The 19,543-nt window shown below is 40.8% G+C and overlaps 1 protein-coding gene across 3 annotated transcripts in view; it reads right to left on the bottom strand.

The window, feature by feature from the left end:
- DNAAF11 (dynein axonemal assembly factor 11) overlaps positions 1 to 19,543 on the bottom strand; it is a 70,270-nt gene that overhangs the window by 28,156 nt on the left and 22,571 nt on the right. For 2 of the 3 annotated variants that reach the window (XM_045895861.3, XM_054512448.2), the window contains exons 5-9: positions 17,520 to 17,722; positions 10,983 to 11,174; positions 8,214 to 8,291; positions 3,593 to 3,658; positions 37 to 106 (exon numbers count right to left, since the gene is read on the bottom strand). In XM_045895861.3, the coding sequence (XP_045751817.1) occupies positions 37 to 106; positions 3,593 to 3,658; positions 8,214 to 8,291; positions 10,983 to 11,174; positions 17,520 to 17,722 (609 nt within the window). Of the gene's footprint in view, positions 1 to 36; positions 107 to 3,592; positions 3,659 to 8,213; positions 8,292 to 10,982; positions 11,176 to 17,496; positions 17,723 to 19,543 lie in introns of all 3 variants that reach the window. The other variant, XM_045895862.3, reaches the window with a different exon arrangement.

Below are 19,543 nucleotides of genomic sequence, written 5' to 3'. Positions count from 1 at the left end.
TTTTGAAACTGTAACAGTCTACCGCATTATGCTCACCTTTCCTTTGACCATGACTCGGACATAAGTTGGCTGCACATCAACATTGATTAAAGAGGTGTCCATATACCTGCAACGTGAAACATAACAAATCTTACCATTTTCAGAAACATTAAGTTAAAAGAAGTGCAAATAAAAACTACCATTTCCGGAACCATTTGAAATGAAAGAAGCTTCCAATTTCCATGCTCAACAGGTCTTAAGAAATCTGTCTTACATTAATCCCTAAACCAAAGGAAATTCAATATATCAGCAATTTCATTTTTAGACCCACAAGTACTCTTGGCATTGATTGCCCCTAACCTAAAAATATCTGCGGCCTGAAACGCCAGAGGTTTGCGAAAAACAGCTTGCCATGTTCTTTCATGAATATTTTATTTTAAGCCCCTGCGCCTGACGTGAATAGCCAGGAAAGCTGAATCCACGACGCTTGGGGCCTGCAACCAGCAGCTCCTGCTTCCCGAGCCGCTCTCCCTCCCCTGCAGCTGTTCCGCAGCTGCCGCCATGACATCCTGCTCAGCTTCTCCCTGCTTCTCCCTGCAAAGCCCCCTCCTGCTGAACAAGCAAAGCCTTCCATTTATGGCAGTGACCCCAGGATCAGGGGGTGACAGTTCTCCTTGACCTGAGGAACAAACAAAAGAGTTAGGCTTCATCTCACTTGTTTAGACGAATTATCAGACGTTGTAGAGGTGTACATTTAACAATATTGATCGTGGACATTAGCAAATGCAGGGATGATTCAAAAGTCACACACGTTAAGGCAGGGAGGATGATACCAGGGCTATGAGCATGGGCTTCAGTCACACGGACTGTGAGGAAGGGTCTCCACCCCCTCCTGCTCCTTGGACCACGTTCCTCAACTGCTCTAAGCCTCAGGTTCTTCATCTACAAAAGAGGATGTGAAGTGCCTATCCCTTAAGATTGCTGTGAAGACACATGCAGAGTGTCTAGTCCAGAGTCAGGGTGAACACAGCATCGTTCTATTTTATGTAATAAAAATTCTTGTAAGAATAAAAAGTGTAGGCAAGGTTTCCTAAAACCTCATGCTGAATAGCTACGGCATTAATGGATCACATCTTCTTGTCCATGTGTACGGTCTCCTAAAGCGTTCATCTGCCCCCATGTCCAAGGTCTTGGCCTGTGCTGGTCCTCTGCCTGAAACAGCCTTCTGCTGGTTCTCTGCAGAGCTCACTGCTTCTCACCCTTCAACTGTCAGCTCATGTCAGCAGCTTCCCTGACCATCCCCACACTGCCGACCACCAGACTGTGCACGCCATTGGTCTCCACCCCTGAACTCTGGCCCTTCCTGGACAGCACGCTTCTCCCTTTGTAATTACTTATTAGATGCCTGCGTGTTTATTGTCTGTCTCACCACAGGGCCATAAACTCTAGGACAGCAGAGACTGTAATCCGAACATGCCCGTTACAGTCTCCCCGTGCCTGATACATAGTAGGTATTCTGTAGATATTTGCTGGATAAAGACAGGAAGTATATATGAATGAATGAATGAATGAACTTAATTTTCATACATCCACATGCCAATGAAGCTAACAAGGAATTTTAGAGTCATTAGTACAGACAGAATCATGGGAAGGGAAGGATTTTACTACCTAGACAGGAGAAATCTCACCACTCCTTGAAAAAGTACATGGTAGGGGATGGGGAAAGTTTTCATTTGAGGACTGAACGTGAAGGAGCCAAGAGAGCTACAAAGAGAAAGGGGTACACATTCATTAAACTCCAGGAATTTGGCCTAAACATGGAAAGGAGGACTTAAAAGTATGAAACTGAATGTTTAATGAAACACAGCAGAAGGGAGCTTGGGTTGCTGCAGGGACAGAGAACATGGGATCAGCTGGAGAAGAGCTAGAAGCCTTTTAAAGGCAGTGGGCTGGCAGCATGGGGGCAGAAGATTTAATAGGAGGCGTAACGGGGTGGCTCGGCACGAGGAGGAAGGTACACACTAAGAACTAGTCCTTCCTCACAAGAGCCAAAGGTGGAAACAACCCAATGTCATGTACTGATGAATGGATGAACAGAAATGTGGCCCAGCCATACAATGGAATATTACTCGGCCACAAACAGGAAGGGAATTCTGACTCGCTACAACACAGACGAACTCTGAAGATGTGACCCAGAGGTATGTGTGATTCCACTTCTATGACGTATGGGGAATTGGCAAATCTATAGAGACAGAAGGCAGATTTGCAGTTGCCAGGGGCAAGGGAAATGAGGAATGAGTACTTAATGGGTATGGGGTTTCCTTTTTCCCCCCCCCATGAAAATGTCCTGGGGCTCTGTGCTGGCAAGGCTGCTCGGGCCTGGTGAAGTCACTGAGGGCCACTGAATCTCCACTTGAAATGGCTGACAGGGTGAATTTTAAGTGATGTGTATTTTACCACAATTAAAAAAACAAAGAGTTGGCCCTCTGCCTGTAAGTATTTATTTTGACAAGACTTACCCTCCAAAATTTACTCCCTTCTAGATAATTTCAGGATGACAAACCCTCATACTCCACTGGGTTTACTGGGAGATTAGATAAGATAGAGCACACAAAAAAGGCCTTCAAAAGAGAAAGGACTTTATTATCATTCAGGCTTGTAAATGTCCTCTGACTCCCATTACTGGTATTCATTCATTCATTCACTCATTCATTCCTGAGCTCACAGAGCTCCAGGTGCTAGGCGCTGGTGTGGGTGCTGGAGAGACAAGGAAGAAGGAACAAACAAAACAAAGTTCCTGCCTTGCCCACACGTTTTTAGAAATACAAGTAAATGTATGGTTGGTTGGGTAGAAATCAAAAAGCAGGAGAGGTGGAAGGAAGGGCTGGAGCAGAGATATGCGCTTAGATGGGAGGCTGGGCAGAGAGGCCTCTATAATAAAGTGACCTCTGCCCAGAGGCCCGCAGGAGAGGAGGCAGCAAGCCACGTGGAGCCTAGCATGACTGTGGCACAGGCAGACGGATACGTGGGTGCAAAGTCCTGATGCACGGGGGGTCCCAAGGGACTGGAGAATTAGAAAGACCCCATAGGTGGTCACTGAAGTCAGAGGCATGAAGGGCAGTGAGCCAAAACTTAGAAATCCTGAAGGAATGAGGCAGGGTAGGACACAGGGAGGGGGGGAGTGCCTGCTGGAGATAAAGAAGCTGCAGACTACACCCCTGGGTCTCTAAGGTGGGACTGGAAGGCAGCGGGCACCATCTGATGCTTACTATTACATCAAAGTTTTAGAAAAAAGAGAGAGACCGTAAAAAGTACAGTGGTAGTGAGAGCTGAGGGGGAAGCAGTAAAGCTCTGAGAATTATTTAAATTCTGCCTTAGAAGAAGAGATCGCAGAGTTCTTAGCCCTGGGACTGTGGGTTTATTTACTTCTGCCTTTGTTTTAATTTTCATGCTTTTTCAAATTACAATACGTTTTCGGTCTTAAAAAAAAGAAGGACACCTTCATTTGGCAAACCAAATACCATTTCAAAATACTTCAGAGCTCAAGAGATGGCACTGAGAACAAAAACAGAAAGAAATGACATTAAATAAATCCATAATGAAATGTCTTTACCTATAGACAGCAAGGTCCAGGATGATCTGGTTACGTTTTTCATCATCTTTCAAGGAGAAGTCAAGTCTAAGGAATAATCCATTCGGGGAAAAAAAAGACGATGTCTTTAGCAATACTGTATAGATAACTCATCCCATTATCAAAAGTAAACTTGGTAATAATTATATAATAATATCCAATGACAAACTTATTTTGGTAGGTGGACAATAAAATGTCTACATTTTTTAAAAAATTCAACAGAAATCTACAATATATTCATAAATTATTTGTTTACATTGTTAACATGTGAGAATCCTAAGGTAAATAACATACAGAAAATTAGCATTGGTGCAGATATAGAGACATCTGGTGGTTAAAGCTTCCTTTTCTATTTCATTCAAGTTTGCTAGAAGCAAACTAAAACACTGGACTTATTTATGGGGAAGTAAATGTTTTATTTGCTTCCTTGTATCCAGGATTCTATCCCTTTGGTTTTTTTGTTTTTGTTTTTTTAGATTTTATTTATTTTAAAGGTAGAGAAAGAGAGAGAAAGCGAGAGCATGAGCGAGTGAGCACGAGTAGGGAGAGGAGCAGAGGGGGAGGGAAAGCAGACTCCATGCTGGGTACAGAGCCCAATGCACAGCTCCATCCCACGACCCTGAGATCATGACCTGAGCGGAAATCAAAAGTCAGACGCTTAACTGACTGAGTCACCCAGGTGCCCCTATCCCTTCTGTTTTAAATAGTCTTGTCTTCCTTCTTTCTCCTTGCAATCTTTCTTTTTCTCCTTTTGTTGTTGACCTTTGCATCACCCTGGAAAATGCTGAGACACTGCCCGTATCTATCACCTCCATACAGATGATGAAACAAAGGTTCAGGAAGGTTGACTCAACTGGGAAAGAGGCCATATGAGCCTGGAGAGGCAGGATTTCAAAGTCCTACATCTGGGTGGCTCAGTTAGTTAAGCATCTGCCCTTGGCTCAGGTCATGATCCCAGGGTCCTGGGATTGAAACCCACATCCGGCTCCTTGCTCAGCAGGGAGCCTGCTTCTCTTTATCACTCCCCTTCTGCTTGCTGCCCGGCCCGCTTGTGCTCTACCAAATAAATAAATAAAATCTTTAAAAAAAAACAAAGTCCTACATCTTTCAACTTCCTAGGTATAACTTCCATAGTGGCAACATACCATTCAGAATTATTTGGTTGATTTATTTTGAGCACATCACTTGTCATATTATTCTGTAAAATATATAATCCGATAATATTAAAGAGTGTAAGCTAAATTGTTTGGAACGATTTGGCTGTCAGCAGAAAGTCTGTGTGTGGCCGTCCCTCTTGGTGCTTTCAACAACCCAGCCATGCGGGACTCCTTCAGTTGCTCAAATGACCCACGCATTCGTGATCTCATGTCAGGAGCTTTCTTATGTTTGGGCCCCTCTGCCTTCATTGCTTATTCCCCAATTGTCCAGCCAGCCAACTTGAACTCTCCCTTCATTTATCACTTGAAAGGTAATTTCAGAGAGGTTTTCTATAGCAGAAATTGCTATTCATTCCCCACGGTCCACTTCCCCTTTATCCATAGTAATAGGACCCCTGATTTTAACGAGGAACATGGCCGTGCAGAATAAAGACAACACTTTCCAGCCTCCCCTGCAGCTGGATATGGTCATGTGATTTAGCTCTGTGAAGGAGAGCACCTTATGGTGCTCTCCAGGAATTTCCTTAAAGAGAGAGAGTGTGTGCCCTTTCCTCCCTCTCTTCTTCCTCACCCAGCTGAACAGAAGAGATTATGGGAGGCCAAGAAATGAGCCACAGAGACTACTTAGCAAGCTGTTGTAACTGTCTAGGCAAGAGGCAGATGACGTATTCTAAGATGGGGGGGATGGAGTGAGAAGCGGTTGGATTCAGGTGATACTGAAGGAAGAGATCATAGAGTCACTGATAAAATGGCAGAGAGAAGAATCAAGGATGGATCCAAGATTTTTGGTCTTACTAAATGGGGGATGCTCGCTACTGAGTTGGAGAATGTTGGGGGACAAGCGTGTTATGAGGGAAAGTGGTAGTGGGCATGGGAATTAGGACTTCTGTTTCTGTCATGGTAAGCTTACAATGCCTAATTCATATTCACACGGTGAGGACAAATAGCTAATTAAACATCCAAGTCTTGAGTTCAGGGAAGAGTTTGGTCTGGTTATAATGTAAAGACAGTGTTTAAAACCATGGGATTTGGTGAGAGCCCCACAGAGTCAATGTGAAAGGACAAGGCAGCTGAGGAGTTGGCCCGGGAGCACTTAGGTACATCACAAAGAGAATCAGGCAAAGCCTGTGAAGATGAACAAGTAGGATGGTCAAAGAATCAGAAGCAAAGGGAAGAAACTGCTGTAAGAAGGAAGGTAATGATGGGGGCACCTGGGTGGCTCAGTCCATTAAGCATCGACCCTTGATTTTGGCTTAAGTCACGATCTCAGGGTCCTGGGATGGAGCCCTGTGTCGGACTCTGTGCTCAGTGGGGAGTCTGCTTGAGGATTCTCTCTCTCTCCCTCTTCCTCTGCCCCTCTCCCCTCTAAAATAAACAAATAGATCTTTAAAAAAAAAAAAAGAAGGAAGGTAATGATCAATTTGGTCAAATTTGCTGGGTCAGGTACATAGGGCCTGAGATTTGAAATGATGTGACTGAACAGAGAAGCAATGTGAACAGGGAACACAGAGATGATAGAAACATAGAACACAGAAATGATATGAACATATAGAAATGATTTGACTACAAAAGTTTTAGGTGACAGAATATGCAGACATGGTTTCAAGAAGGAAAGTGAAGTGAGGAGCTGATGACTGAGTCCAACATGTCCATGGGAACCTCGGCTACTAAGAGGGGACAGAGAAATAGGACTGTAGCTGCCAGGGAAACTAGAGAAAGGGAGCTTACTTGTTGTTTTTTAAATTTTTTAAATTTTTATTTATTTTTTGACAGAGAGAGAGAGACAGAGAGAGAGGGAACACAAGCAGGGGGAGTGGGAGAGGGAGAAGCAGGCTTCCTGCAGAGCAGGGAGCCCGATGCGGGACTTGATCCCAGGACCCTGGGACCATGACCTGAGCTGAAGGCAGACGCTAAATGGCTGAGCCACCCAGGCGCCCCTGTTGTTTTTTTTTTAGATGGATGATATCACAATGTCTATAAACTGATGAGATGGATCTAGTAGGAGGGAGAGAAATGATACAGAAGAGAAGGGGTCATTGCAGAAGCAAGTCCTTGACAGGAAGAGGGGTGGGATCAGTATGCCCACAGAGAGAGCTACTCAGGAGGGGAAGTTCACCCACTGCAGCAGAAGAATAGAGAATATGTGCTACAGGTCCGGCGACACTGATAAATTGGATGAGAAAACTTCTAATTTCTTCTGTTTTCTCTATGGAGTAAGAAATAAGGTCCCCAGCTGGAACCACAGAACAGAAGTAAGAAGGGAGCAAAAGGGGTGAAAGCAGCCTATGGGAGATTGGAGGAGTGAATTATCCAACAAAATACAGTATGATTTGCAGAAGTCCACTTGAGATACAGGGTAGTAAATTTCCAGTAGACCAGCAAGTAGACACGGGTGTTTTCCTCCAGGCATGCATGAGGGCAAGTCCAGAAATGCGTGTCCGATTTAAATAGGGTTGAGATGAGGATGTGAGAATGAACATAAGGGAAGGAAAGAAGGACAAAAGAGTTGAAGATCCATGTCAAGGGCGAATCTCTGTGATGACAGTCCCTTGCTCCTGGTCCTGGCATAGAAAAGGAAAGGGAAACAAACAGGCTTTGAGCAATGAAATGAAGCCAACAAGATTTAGTCCAAAGGCTTTTTGGTCTGTATTTTGGCTACAAAAGACCTTTTTTTTGCCTTCTTTCTAGTTTTAAATTTTATGACAGCCCGACAGGGTAGATATGATTATCCCTGAGGATTTCTGGTTTGAATATTTCCCTCTCTCATTAATGTCACTGAAGTATCTACATCAGTTTCTTTCCTTGGGCCTCCAGTGCTTTGTAGATGTGTCCCAGAGTGAAAAGTAGACAGACACAGGCGCCTGGGTGGCTCAGTTGGTTAAGCGACTGCCTTCGGCTCAGGTCACGATCCTGGAGTCCCGGGATCGAGTTCCGCATTGGGCTCCCTGCTCGGCAGGGAGCCTGCTTCTCCCTCTCATGCTCTCTGTCTCTCATTCTCTCTGTCTCAAATAAATACATAAAATCTTTAAAAAAAAAAAGAAAGAAAGAAAAGTAGACAGACACATGGGAGAGGTACCAGTATTCTCAGTCAGCTTGTTTATGGCAGAGCTTTAAACATTAAGAAACATAACAATAACGCACTTGGAATTTTCAGGCAGAAAACTGTATATGGTCCAAAGTTTCAGGGGATACATAAATAACTAGGATTTCCAAATGTCAAGATCATGTTCTGAATGCCAAGACAATGAAATATAACATCATGTACTAGAAAACATCATAGATGCTCTGCTTTCAAATATGCACACAGTGACATTCCTATTAGGCTCATCAGGCTTGTTAAGAGCAGTTAGATATATTCTCCACAGAGCAAACCTGCAAATGAAAACCATCGTAATGACCACCACCATACATTCTGCTTCTTCGAGTATCCCTTTGGCCTCACGTACTTGGGATCATTTACATTCAAGGCTTTCCCATCTTTAGTGATCAAAATCCTGGGTGGTTTCACTTTCTTCTTCTTTTCACTTAAGATTGGAGGTGGATGGGAACCAGGGGCAATGCGGAAAGAGAAAAATAAACAAAGAGAATGTAAAAGAAATATTTTTGTGAAACAGTTTAAGAAAAAATTGATCAGGTATCTGTGAATACATCAACAATTCACTGTTATGAAGCCCATTCTTTTAATGTTATGCTGGGAATTGACAATCAAGCCAGATTTCTTTATGATTATATCTATAGCTGTAAAGCAAAAATGTGACCAAGACAATTTGGCAAATAATTCAAATGGGGGGGGGGAGGAGATCCCTCCTTTTCATGAAATATCCATGAATATTTAAATTAGTCTATTTTATGCGTGATTTAGCCAGATAACTGTCAATTCCCCGTTTGTGTATATAGCCTCTGCTTTAGTTAAAAATGATAATTTTTAAAATGCCAAGTAGATTCTATTCTATAGAAATAAAAATACCAGTACATAAGAATCTACATAAAAGGATGTCTATCACAGTCTTAGTAGCGGCAAAACCCCAGAACTATGATGAATGTCTATCAGTGAAGGGGTCATTGGCTCCACTGTGGTATGCTCATGCTATGAAATAGTTTGTGGTTGTTAAAAAATGTGTTTGCTCTTCACCTATTGGTCTCAAAAGTGATAGAAAATGTTGATGATGTTATTTAGTGAGCACAAATACATAAAATATAAGTCCATTTTTGTTTTTTAAAAAAGATCCCAAATCATAGATTTGCAGAGATGATTTATACGATTGTAGAGGGTGGAGAAAGTTCTGGTGGGATTGACCCCAGCCTGTTAACACTCATCACCTAAAGGGGTAGAGACAGGAGGAAAAGAAATGGTGCAGAGAGGAAAGATTCATGGGATAGCATGAAAGAAAAGTGCAGAATGTAAGTTTTAGCTATTTAAACAGTAACAAAGATATATACAAACTTAAAAAGGCATATATGGACGAGCACTGGAAGACCAGATGGAGAAATGTGTTTAGAAGATGGAACTGTAGGCAATTCTTTGCCTTGGATTTCTATTCTTTTAATACGGATTTTGTATCAGTTAACTTTTTTTTGAAATGTAAATTTATGCACATTTTTCTGCATCTTAAACTGGGTCCCCAGGTCCAATAAGTTAATATGTCCATGTACGGCATTATTCTCCATGACCCAGGACAATTAAGGGACATCCAGGAGAGGCAAGCATCTCAGGGACCCATGGGACTGGGTACACTAGAGCATACTGTATGGAGTGACTTGCACTTCTACCCAATTCAGCTGTACTTTATTTTGGTTGTTCGGGAGAGAAAAAAATGTTTCCTGGTTTCAGGCGCAATACAGTGTATTAAACAATGTATTGTACTATAAATACATTTTATCTGTGTATACATATATACACACGATGTGTATATATGCGTGTACATTGCATATATGTCAGAAAGATGACACGTATTATATAAAAACATGTCGAATTTCCATTTCAGAAGTTTCTTAAGTCTGCAAAGTACTTTTACACATTGGCTCCTATGATTGTCTTAACAATGTAGTGGGGGAGGTAAGGCAGGGACAAGAATCTCTGTTTAGCAGACGAGGAAACAGATGAGAAGTTAGGTATTTGCCAGCATCCCATAGACAGTAAGTGGCAGAGTCGGCACGTGAGCCCACATTTTCGGATGCTATTCCAGTGCTCTCCCCAAAGCATGGGGTGGCTTCTCTGTGTACAAACTACCACATTTTACAAACAAGCATTTTGGATAAAATTCAATTTTGATACCTCCCTATCATCTAACTAAAGAAATAAAATGGCATGAAAGCAGCAGCGATTGCTAATAGTCTTTTTTGTTTTTATTTTTATTTTAATTATGTTATGTTAGCCCAGTGGTGGGTATTAAGGAGGGCATGTGTTGCATGGAGCATTGGGTGTTATACACAAAAAATGAATCATGGAACACTACATCTAAAACTAATGATGTACTGTATGGTGGCTAATAGTCTTTTTTAATCTTTTAGGTTCTTGCTTTCAGTCGATAACCACAGGGAAAGACACTGTCCTTCACTCTCGTGACTTCCATGCAGACAGACGTATATCAGAGCTAAATGATCCCATTCCCAAGCACAGGAATTAGAAGTATTTCCATAAGTGGTACATTTTACATACTAGACCTGAGCAATGACATGAAATGACACAGAGCTTAGCTTTTAAAAAGCCTCTCTGAGAATAACAGTTTAAGCATTCTAGCTTCTAACAAATCATCAAATTATAGCTAAACAATTCAGAAGTGAAAGCATACTGGGGAATGTCCAAGAGAGTTGTATTAGGAAAATATAAGGCCTAGTGAAACTAATTTCTAACTTTGCAAATTACGAGACACAAAGGAACTTATTCATCCCTTTTCTTGGTGGCATGATAATCAGTATCTCTAACCCGGGCCATACTTGCATTTGATTCACTGAAAGTTGTTAAAAAATTAAAGACATCCAAACAAAACTACCTAAAATGCCATCATTCATGACATCCTAAAGAATGGAGTCTGATATTAGCAAACATTACTAGGTACAATGCAACAGGAAGCTGAACCTAGAAGAAGCAAAGTCAATGCGTGATCGCTAGCAAAGATTGAATGCAGATGAGGAGCAAAATCATGTGCAATCATGAAAATATAATCCCTAGGAGAGTATTGTATCTCTCTCAATGATAGGAAAAAGTGAAATACCTTAATTTTTCTTGGTCTTTCCGTTGTTTTTCCATATGCCTAAGTGTTTCCAATCGAGATTCAGGAGTAAACAAAGAGGGCTTGTTCCAGAATTCCAGGTCATCTTCGCTGTCCTTGAACTTCTTTTGGTTGCATTCTCCTTCTTGTCCTTCTGGTGCCTGGATGTGGTCTTTGCTCTCTACTGAAAATGGGCTTGGAAAGAATGAATAGATCCAGAGCGTGTAAGACCAATACTGGGTGTCATTGAGTTTTGTACTCAATGCTGCCCCTAAAATCTCTTACACATTTTTCTTAGGTTATCGTCTTACCTTTGAATGACAAGACATCTCTGAAAGAGAGCCTATGTAAGCCAAGGTGGATGAAAGTACTGCCCCAACTGGGGTAGGCCCTCATCATCTAACACAGGGCACACTGCAGTGCAGACGGAAGGGCTCCCAGGCCTGGCTGATGAGAGTCACCTGGGGAGCCTTATGAAGACCACAGATGCCTGAGCTCGCACCAGAAAGTCTACTCAGTAGATGTGGGCTTGGGCCCAGGAATCTGTGTTTTACGATATTTTGCAAGAGGTTCTGATGATCAAACTCAGAAACCACTGGGCCTTCCCAATCAGCCTACCTCCACTCTGGCACTCCTCAGTTCCATCCTCCACACTGCTCCCAGAGGAATCTTTCCAACAGGCAACTTAGATCAGATTATATCCAGGTTCTTTAATGATCCTCTAGCTCCAAAATTCTCTAGTGGGATATATGAGATCTTCCGTGGTATGGCCTTTTATGGATAACTTCTGATGTCATAGCTTTAGATTGTAACAGTACTGTGTTCTCTTTTTTATTCATGTTTTGTGGATTGTCAGAGAGTTTAATGATGTCTCTATATGATACCAAATGGGCATATGGGGTATTCGACATTCATTCAGTGGATTCAAGAAGTATTTATTGAGCATCTTCGGTGTGCCAGGCACAGACAATGACACTATTTTCAGGAGATGCTATTCTAGCAGAGGAAAAATGACAGCATTCAAACAGTAAACACTGGGAGCTTCTCTCCCCACAGCTCTCCCTGCAACATACACTCTCTTTCAAAATGATGTTACATGAAAAAAACCACGTGAAGCCTTCAGCACCAAGTATGGCAAATGGTAAGTACTCACTAAATGTTACATTTTATTGTTGGTACAAAATGAGATGACACCAAAGGCTCGTTTAGTTGACCTTCAAATAAGATGCTTTCTGAAGGGATGGGCCAAAAACACTAGAATGTGAAATTTAAACAGTATAAACAGAACACAGAGTAAGATTCTGCTTACACTTTGTCACATATTACAAAATGTAGATAGTTTAATAAGCAAAATCATGCAAATTGCTGAAAACGAATGTTTTACCATATAGCTACAGGTCTTTATGGTGTTAAAAAGGCAATCTATTCAGGGGATCTATACTATTCTCCAACATTCTAGGTAATCATCACTGAAATAATTGGTTCCATTTTCAGTTAAAAGAATTTGTTTTTGCTGGAAACTAATTGGCTCACTTTTATCTTTTGCAATGTAAAAAAATAATAATAAACATAAAAATAATTGCACTTCAGAAAAACTATAGAAATATCAGCTAAATAACTTAAGCCTCCAAAAGCAAAATGTATGTAAATGCACACAGCTGGGTGATGAAGCAGACTGAGCTCATTAGGATATGAACAATGTGCTCTTCAGCCACTTCCTTCAAAGCTGTGCTCTCAGAACTCTCTTCCCGCTCATGAGCACATCCCACAGCCCAACAGTCCCCAAAATAGTCCCATCTCAGCTAAAGGTATTAAAGGCCTCCAGTTCAAATAAAACTTCACTTACATCCAAACTGAAGCCCTACACCTCCCTTTCCAAACCCTCCTCCCCTCTCCCAATTCATGACTGGGCTGTGCGTGGGGAGAGGGCTACTCCAACTTCTCATTGCTCATCTACTCCTTCCCTCTGTTTCCCACCTCATGGGCTTTTTCAGGTCCCCCCTGACTTCAGAAATTTGGGCCTGGGACAAAGGATGGGGACAAGGAGGCAAACACCTCTTCTTCTTCTTTTTTTTTAAGATTGTATTTATTTATTTGACAGAGAGAGACACAGCAAGAGAGGGAACACAAGCGGGGGGAGTAGGAGAGGGAGAAGCAGGCTTCCTGCTGAGCAGGGAGCCCGATGCGGGGCTCAATCCCAGGACCCTGGGATCATGACCTGAGCCAAAGGCAGATGCCTAACGACTGAGCCACCCAGGCACCCGCAAACACGTCTTCTGAGACAGATGCTCTTAGACCTTGGCTTCTGGCTCCCTCTCTAGGGCTAATGCCCAGTTACTGGCTTTCTCTTATGAGCACATTTATTGGTTCTTAGTGATATTACAATAGCCTTCCAAGTCCATTGTTCTCTGTCAGAGTGATCAACATACGACCCAGCTGGCTGTGTGTGACAATTCCTCAGCTTCTGCCACTGACAATCCACCCCATGGTCTCTTATTGCCACCACTCTCTTGGGCAGTAGCCCTTCAAAGACAGCTCAAGTGCAGTTCCTTCTACCATATGTACTTGGCCCATGGGATATTCACAAACCCTTGCCATGACAGATGCTTGAAGTATAAGCTGATTCCATTAATGCCCACTTTCCTGACCCTTTTGCTCTAGGCTATTCCAGGACACATCTCATCTCTTCAATTCTTTTTTTTTTTTTAAGATTTAATTTATTTATTTGACAGAGAGAGACAGCAAGAGAGGGAACACAAGTAGGCAGAGTGGGAGAGGGAGAAGCAGGCTCTCCGCTGAGCAGGGAGCTCGATGTGGGGCTCGATCCCAAGACCCTGGGATCATGACCTGAGCCGAAGGCAGGTGCTTAATGAATGAGCCACCCAGGCGCCCCTCATCTCTTCAATTCTTAAGGCTGGAAGCAAGCTTCAGATCTAGTCAAGGGATGAGATGCTTGTCTCCCCTTCTTGCAGCCCTGGCATCTTTATGGTATTTCTTCTTGCAGTCTTGAAAGGGGAGTAGTGCCCTACTCCTCTTTAAGTCAATGATTCACTATCTCAATGACCTTCCTCCAGAATGTCTGGGTTTCTGTTCAAATAGGTGGAATGCAGTCATAGGAGCAATGGCTGAAGGACCAGCCAGTCAGTCCTGTGGGGAAGCAAGTAGGCACCTGCAAAAAACCCAACTGTATGCTTCTACTCAACGCAAGCAACAGATCATTTTAAACATTTGTAAACTTGTATAAACCAAGAAGAAGAAGAAATGATCCCCAACACAATTCATGTGCCTATTATAACTTTGATGTAAAACACTGGGGAAAATACAATGAAAAAAGAATATTACAGCATAAACTCACTTATGAATACAGGTTTAAAAATTATAAATAAAATATTAGCAAAATGAATGCAGAAATCTATTAAAAATATGCCATGGATAAAGTGAATCTATTCTGGAAATTCAAGGATGGCTTAATATTGGAAAATCTATTCATGTGACTCAACACATTAATAGACACACATGGCTATCTCAATAAATGCAAAAAAAGCATTTCATAAGATCCAGTATCTGTGATGGTAAAAGCTCTTCATCAATTTGGAATCAAAGGAAACCTACTTAGCTCTACCTAAAACCCCACAGCAAACACCTTAGATTGGAAACATTCTTTTTAGAGTCAGAACTAGGTAGATTCTCACTCTTACTGTGGCTATCTCACTCTGTACTGGAGGCCTTAGCAGGCACCATAAAGAAAATAAAAAAGCAGAGGCATAAGGATTGGAAAAAAAATTTTTTTTAAGATTTTATTTATTTGAGAGAGAGAATGAGAGAGAGCACATGAGAGGAGGGAGGGTCAGAAGGAGAAGCAGACTCCCTGCCGAGCAGGGAGCCCGATGCGGGACTCGATCCCGGGACTCCAGGATCATGACCTGAGCCGAAGGCAGTCGCTTAACCAACTGAGCCACCCAGGTGCCCAGGATTGGAAAATTTTTTAAAGTTGCTGTTTATAAAAAAAAAAATGTGTTCTATATAGAAAACACAGGATCATTTACAGACTAATACCACATCTTTTTAAAAAGGTCAGCAAGATTGCCTAATACAATATCAGTATACAGAAGTCATTTGTCTCTTTATACAACAGCAAGAACCAATTATAAGAGTATTTTAAAAATCCCATTCTACAAGATACTTAGAAATAATCTAATAAAAGATGGTGTAAAACCTCTATGGAGAAAATTACAAAACCTTATTGAAGGACTCAGAAGAAGGTCTAAATAAATAGAGAAAGCTATTCCAAAGTTCAGCAAGGAAAAAATCAAAGTCATGAAGATGTCAACTTTCCCCTAATTAACATATAAATTAAATGCAATTTCAATCAAAATTACACTAGGGATTTTTAGGGAATTTGAATAGCAGATTCTAAACTTCTTACAGAAAAGTAAAGAGCTAGGAACAGCTGAGATCAATTTGAAAAATGGGAAAAGCTCCTACCAAATACCAAGATTTACCATAAATCTATAGATATTAAAACCATATGAAGGTGCATCCGTGAAGCAGTCTAGGGAGCCCAGAAATGGACCCGTGAGCGCACAAGGAGAGGGTATATGGTAAGGGTGGTGTTACAGATCAGAATAATAGCGTCTTAATGATGGTGCGGACAACTGGCCACCCATATGGGAAATGGCTGGTAACCTACCCCACACTGTAGTCAAAGGCTAATTCCCCATAGACAGATACGACACTGGAATAATGAAAAATTTCATAAATGCGACCAAAAAAATACAAAAATAAACTTAACTACGTTACTATATTTTTGAATTCTATAAAGCGGAAGCACTTATAAAAATTAAAGATAAGTCGAAGGCTGGAAGAAGATATTTGCAAGGCACATAACTGCTAAAGAATTTGCACCTAGGATATAAAAGAACTATAAATCAATAATAAAAAAAAAAACCTTATAACTTACTTAAAATAGGCAGAGGACCTGAAGAGAAGAAATATGAATAGCCAATAAAAATAGAAGCAGACATCTAAGATACGGATACTCACTAGTAATTCTAGGAATGCAAATTAAATAAAATATTAGGTGGTATTTAACAACCAACATGATTGGTCCATGTTCTAAAATATCATATTATCTAGTGGTGGCAAGGATTAGGAACTCTTCTATACTGTTGATATAGGAGTATAAATTAATGCTGTTCAAAAAATTGGGCAATGAATATAAAGTGGAAAAAACGTTCTTAATTAATGATGTGGCAATGTCTCTGCTGAACACTCTAGAGAAACTTTCATACCTGCATGAGGAGGCATGTGCAACATTGTCCGAAGAAAATGAAAGCAGGGAAACGATCTAAATGACCATCCAATGAGCGATGGCTGCACCAGGGCTGATCTCCAGCTGGCAACCACCAGGAGGGCCCCTGCAGGCTGTGAGAGCTGGTGCGCATCCTGATCTATCAGGGCCAATGAGTCACCAGCTGTCAGGTATTTTGAACATCACCTCTGGGATAAATTGTGATTTAGTCATCCAAAGGAATGTTATTCCCCAGTTAGAATGAATGAACTAGCTCTACCTGTCTTTATATGTAAAAATCTCAAAAACATAACGTTGAATGGAAAGCAAAGTTGTAGAAAGATATCGTTTGTGAGAAAAAAAAATACACACAGCCACTCTTGTTCAAGGAGGCATAATTACATCATAAATATATTTCAAATATATATATATATGGATGGGATCACATATACCAAATATGCACTTAACTCTTAGGATGGTGGACCCACTGAAGATGAAAGGAGAATGGGATAGACTCTCAGGGATATTTTATTTCTTATTTTTAAAAAGATCCAAAGCAAACATGCAAACTATTGATACTTATTAAATCTGGGTGGAACTATAGTGTCTATTGATTTTTAAAACATTTATGTATGTCTCAAATATTTTATAATTATTATTTTCTAAGATTAAGAGATGCTGTTTTCAAAATATTTAAAGCTTTCACTATATGGAATCAAATCAACTTGAATAAGCAATTCACTTAAACAAGCTTGAAAATTTATGCTTGTATAAAAGACCAATTCAGAGGCTTATTAATCACATTAGAATGTATTCATTATATAATTCACAAAACAGAATATTTTATGATGTAATCAAAATTATTTGACTTATAATAATGTGATTTACATTTAACTTTTCTAAAATATCTCCACTATTTTAAATCAAAGTACACATGTCAATTCATTTTTCCTATGCATCTTATAGAGATTTGTCTGAGGATAATCTTAGATGCAAATTAAATTTGCTAGCTTGGAAAGGCATTTTTTTCCTAAGGGAGGAAAGCCTCAGAGAACTGACCCAAACAATGAGACGTTCCTACTCTTTCCTCCAAAATTCACATCACAATTTATTCTTCAAATCAACCATCTGAAATATGATACCACGAACACTTTGGGAAGTGAAAATAGTTTGCTGCTTTTAACCAAAGTTAAGTAGAAAGTAAGCTCTCGTAATTTGGTTGTGCGTAAGTAGCCCTGATGTCTGCGTACCTCTGTCCCTCAAAGCCTGGGTAACTTCTCCCCTTGGCTTCATTTTCCTCCTCTTCTCGCAGGTTCCTCTGAGCCTCTTCCTTGTCTTTGGCTCGTTTGAGGCAGTAAGCTTTCTCTTGCTCTCTGATTTGTTGTTCAATTACTGGAAAGTTCTGCAATGCCTGGATCCTTTCTGATCGCTCTATTTCCTTACCGTCCAACCACTTGAATAAAAAACAACCAACATGGCGCAATTATTCAAAAGTCACAATTCAAATCAGCCCCAAGTTGACTTTGATTGGAATATTGTGAATTTAGAAACCATAAGTAATGCACCATAGTGATGCGGAATTAAAAGCAAAGTAATTAATGGGAAACATCAGGAACTTTGATCAAAATCATTTATTTAATACAATTAACAGGGTTACAAAGTATCTTTACTGGTAAAAAAAAAAATAAGTAGGTCTTCTGTTGAAACTAATTAGTAATGACAAGCTCTCAAAATATATTGATTTTGTAACTGTTCGCTATATGAAGGCCGTCAAAGCCTCAAGTCAAACCACAGCTCCAAAGTGTAACAATGACACGTTGCAAATGCTCTTGACAAAAAAGGGCCTTGTGTGTTACACCAGTTGGGCTCTAGTACAAATGGGCACATGTTCTACCTTCAGGAACAAGATGCACACACTACACTGTTAACTGTTACGGTCACTGTTTATATCTGGTGTTTTTATAGTGATTTTCCAAGCTGAAATATTAAAATAATTATCTGGATGGGCCCAGTGTAATCACAAGCGTCCGTATAAGGGAAAGTACCAGGATCAGTAAAATTATAAATCAAAATTATAATGTGGATATTTGGAAAGGTAATTTACAGTACATTTTGGGTATAAGGACTCATACGGGCTGCAGGTTTCCGGCACCTGGCTGGCAGCTGCCACAGCTTTCAGCCTGAGCGCACCGCAACAACGGGGGCTCCAGCACCCCTCCGGGGAAGTGGCTTATAGTGGTACGCTACAGGATCCATTCCTGCGATACGCGGGTTCTTACCAGTTCAATTTTTTAGTACGTCGTTCGTTGTATAATGATGATCAGCTTGGGTTATGCTTGAGCTAATTTATCATTTTATTATAAATATGTATTCCAGATTCAATTACCTGAGGCACTCATTCTCTTAATCAAAAAAAAAATTACATTAGGCGAAATGCGTTCCATAAATCCAGCGATCTCGACTATGCAGAACACAGCAGCCTAAAAACAAATGTCCTCTGAGAATAAAAGGAAATGCCTATCACGAAGCCAACGCATCCCTGCATTTTTTTTTGCAGAAGCATGGGGCTGCACGCAGGTCTGAAACTCTGGGAATTACATGAAAATTAACATTACTAGTTGAACATAATCGGGTATATGATTTCTCTAGAAACCATCTGTTTTTCCCCAGGTTTCAAAAACATTAGGTGAGGGGAGATAGAGCATTACAGGTTAACACATAGAGCAAAGGCTCTTGAATGAGGTCCCTGGACCAGCAGCATCAGTGCTATCTGAGAGTTTATTAGAAGTGGAAAATCCTGGGTGCCAACATCAGACCTATGAATCCGAAACTCTCGGGTGTCACCCAGCAAACACCACGCAAGAATTCCAAAGCATAGCAGAGTCTGAGAACCACTAACATAGAGAATGAGTTAAGAGAAAGCAATGAAAAAAATTTATAAAAGCACAGTAGTTTAAGACAACATAACACAAAGGTATCTAGCTGTCATCATCTCAAAAACTCTAAGCTTTTGGTTTGCTATTAGTAATGATGAATGCCCTCCATGACTATGATTTGTGTTCAAGAAATAGTTCAGCTAAGCTCCATTGTGTTCTAAATGAGAAAGGAGAAAGGTATTTAATTTATTTTTCAAAAGTTTATTAAAGCTATTAAAACAACTTTAAAGTTCCAGTAAATCGAAGGATTAGTTCTGATTTTCTGGAATATTCCACACATTCCCTAACAATGCTGTGAATTAACAGGCATTATTGCAGTTGCTTGTTTTCATTTCTCT

This window comes from Mirounga angustirostris, unplaced genomic scaffold (assembly GCF_029215605.1).
Source record: "Mirounga angustirostris isolate CCGP_5_RB_7025 unplaced genomic scaffold, mMirAng1.0.hap1 SCAF_4, whole genome shotgun sequence".
Taxonomy (NCBI): Eukaryota; Metazoa; Chordata; class Mammalia; order Carnivora; family Phocidae; genus Mirounga; species Mirounga angustirostris.
This window is presented reverse-complemented; position numbering and strand designations above follow the sequence as displayed.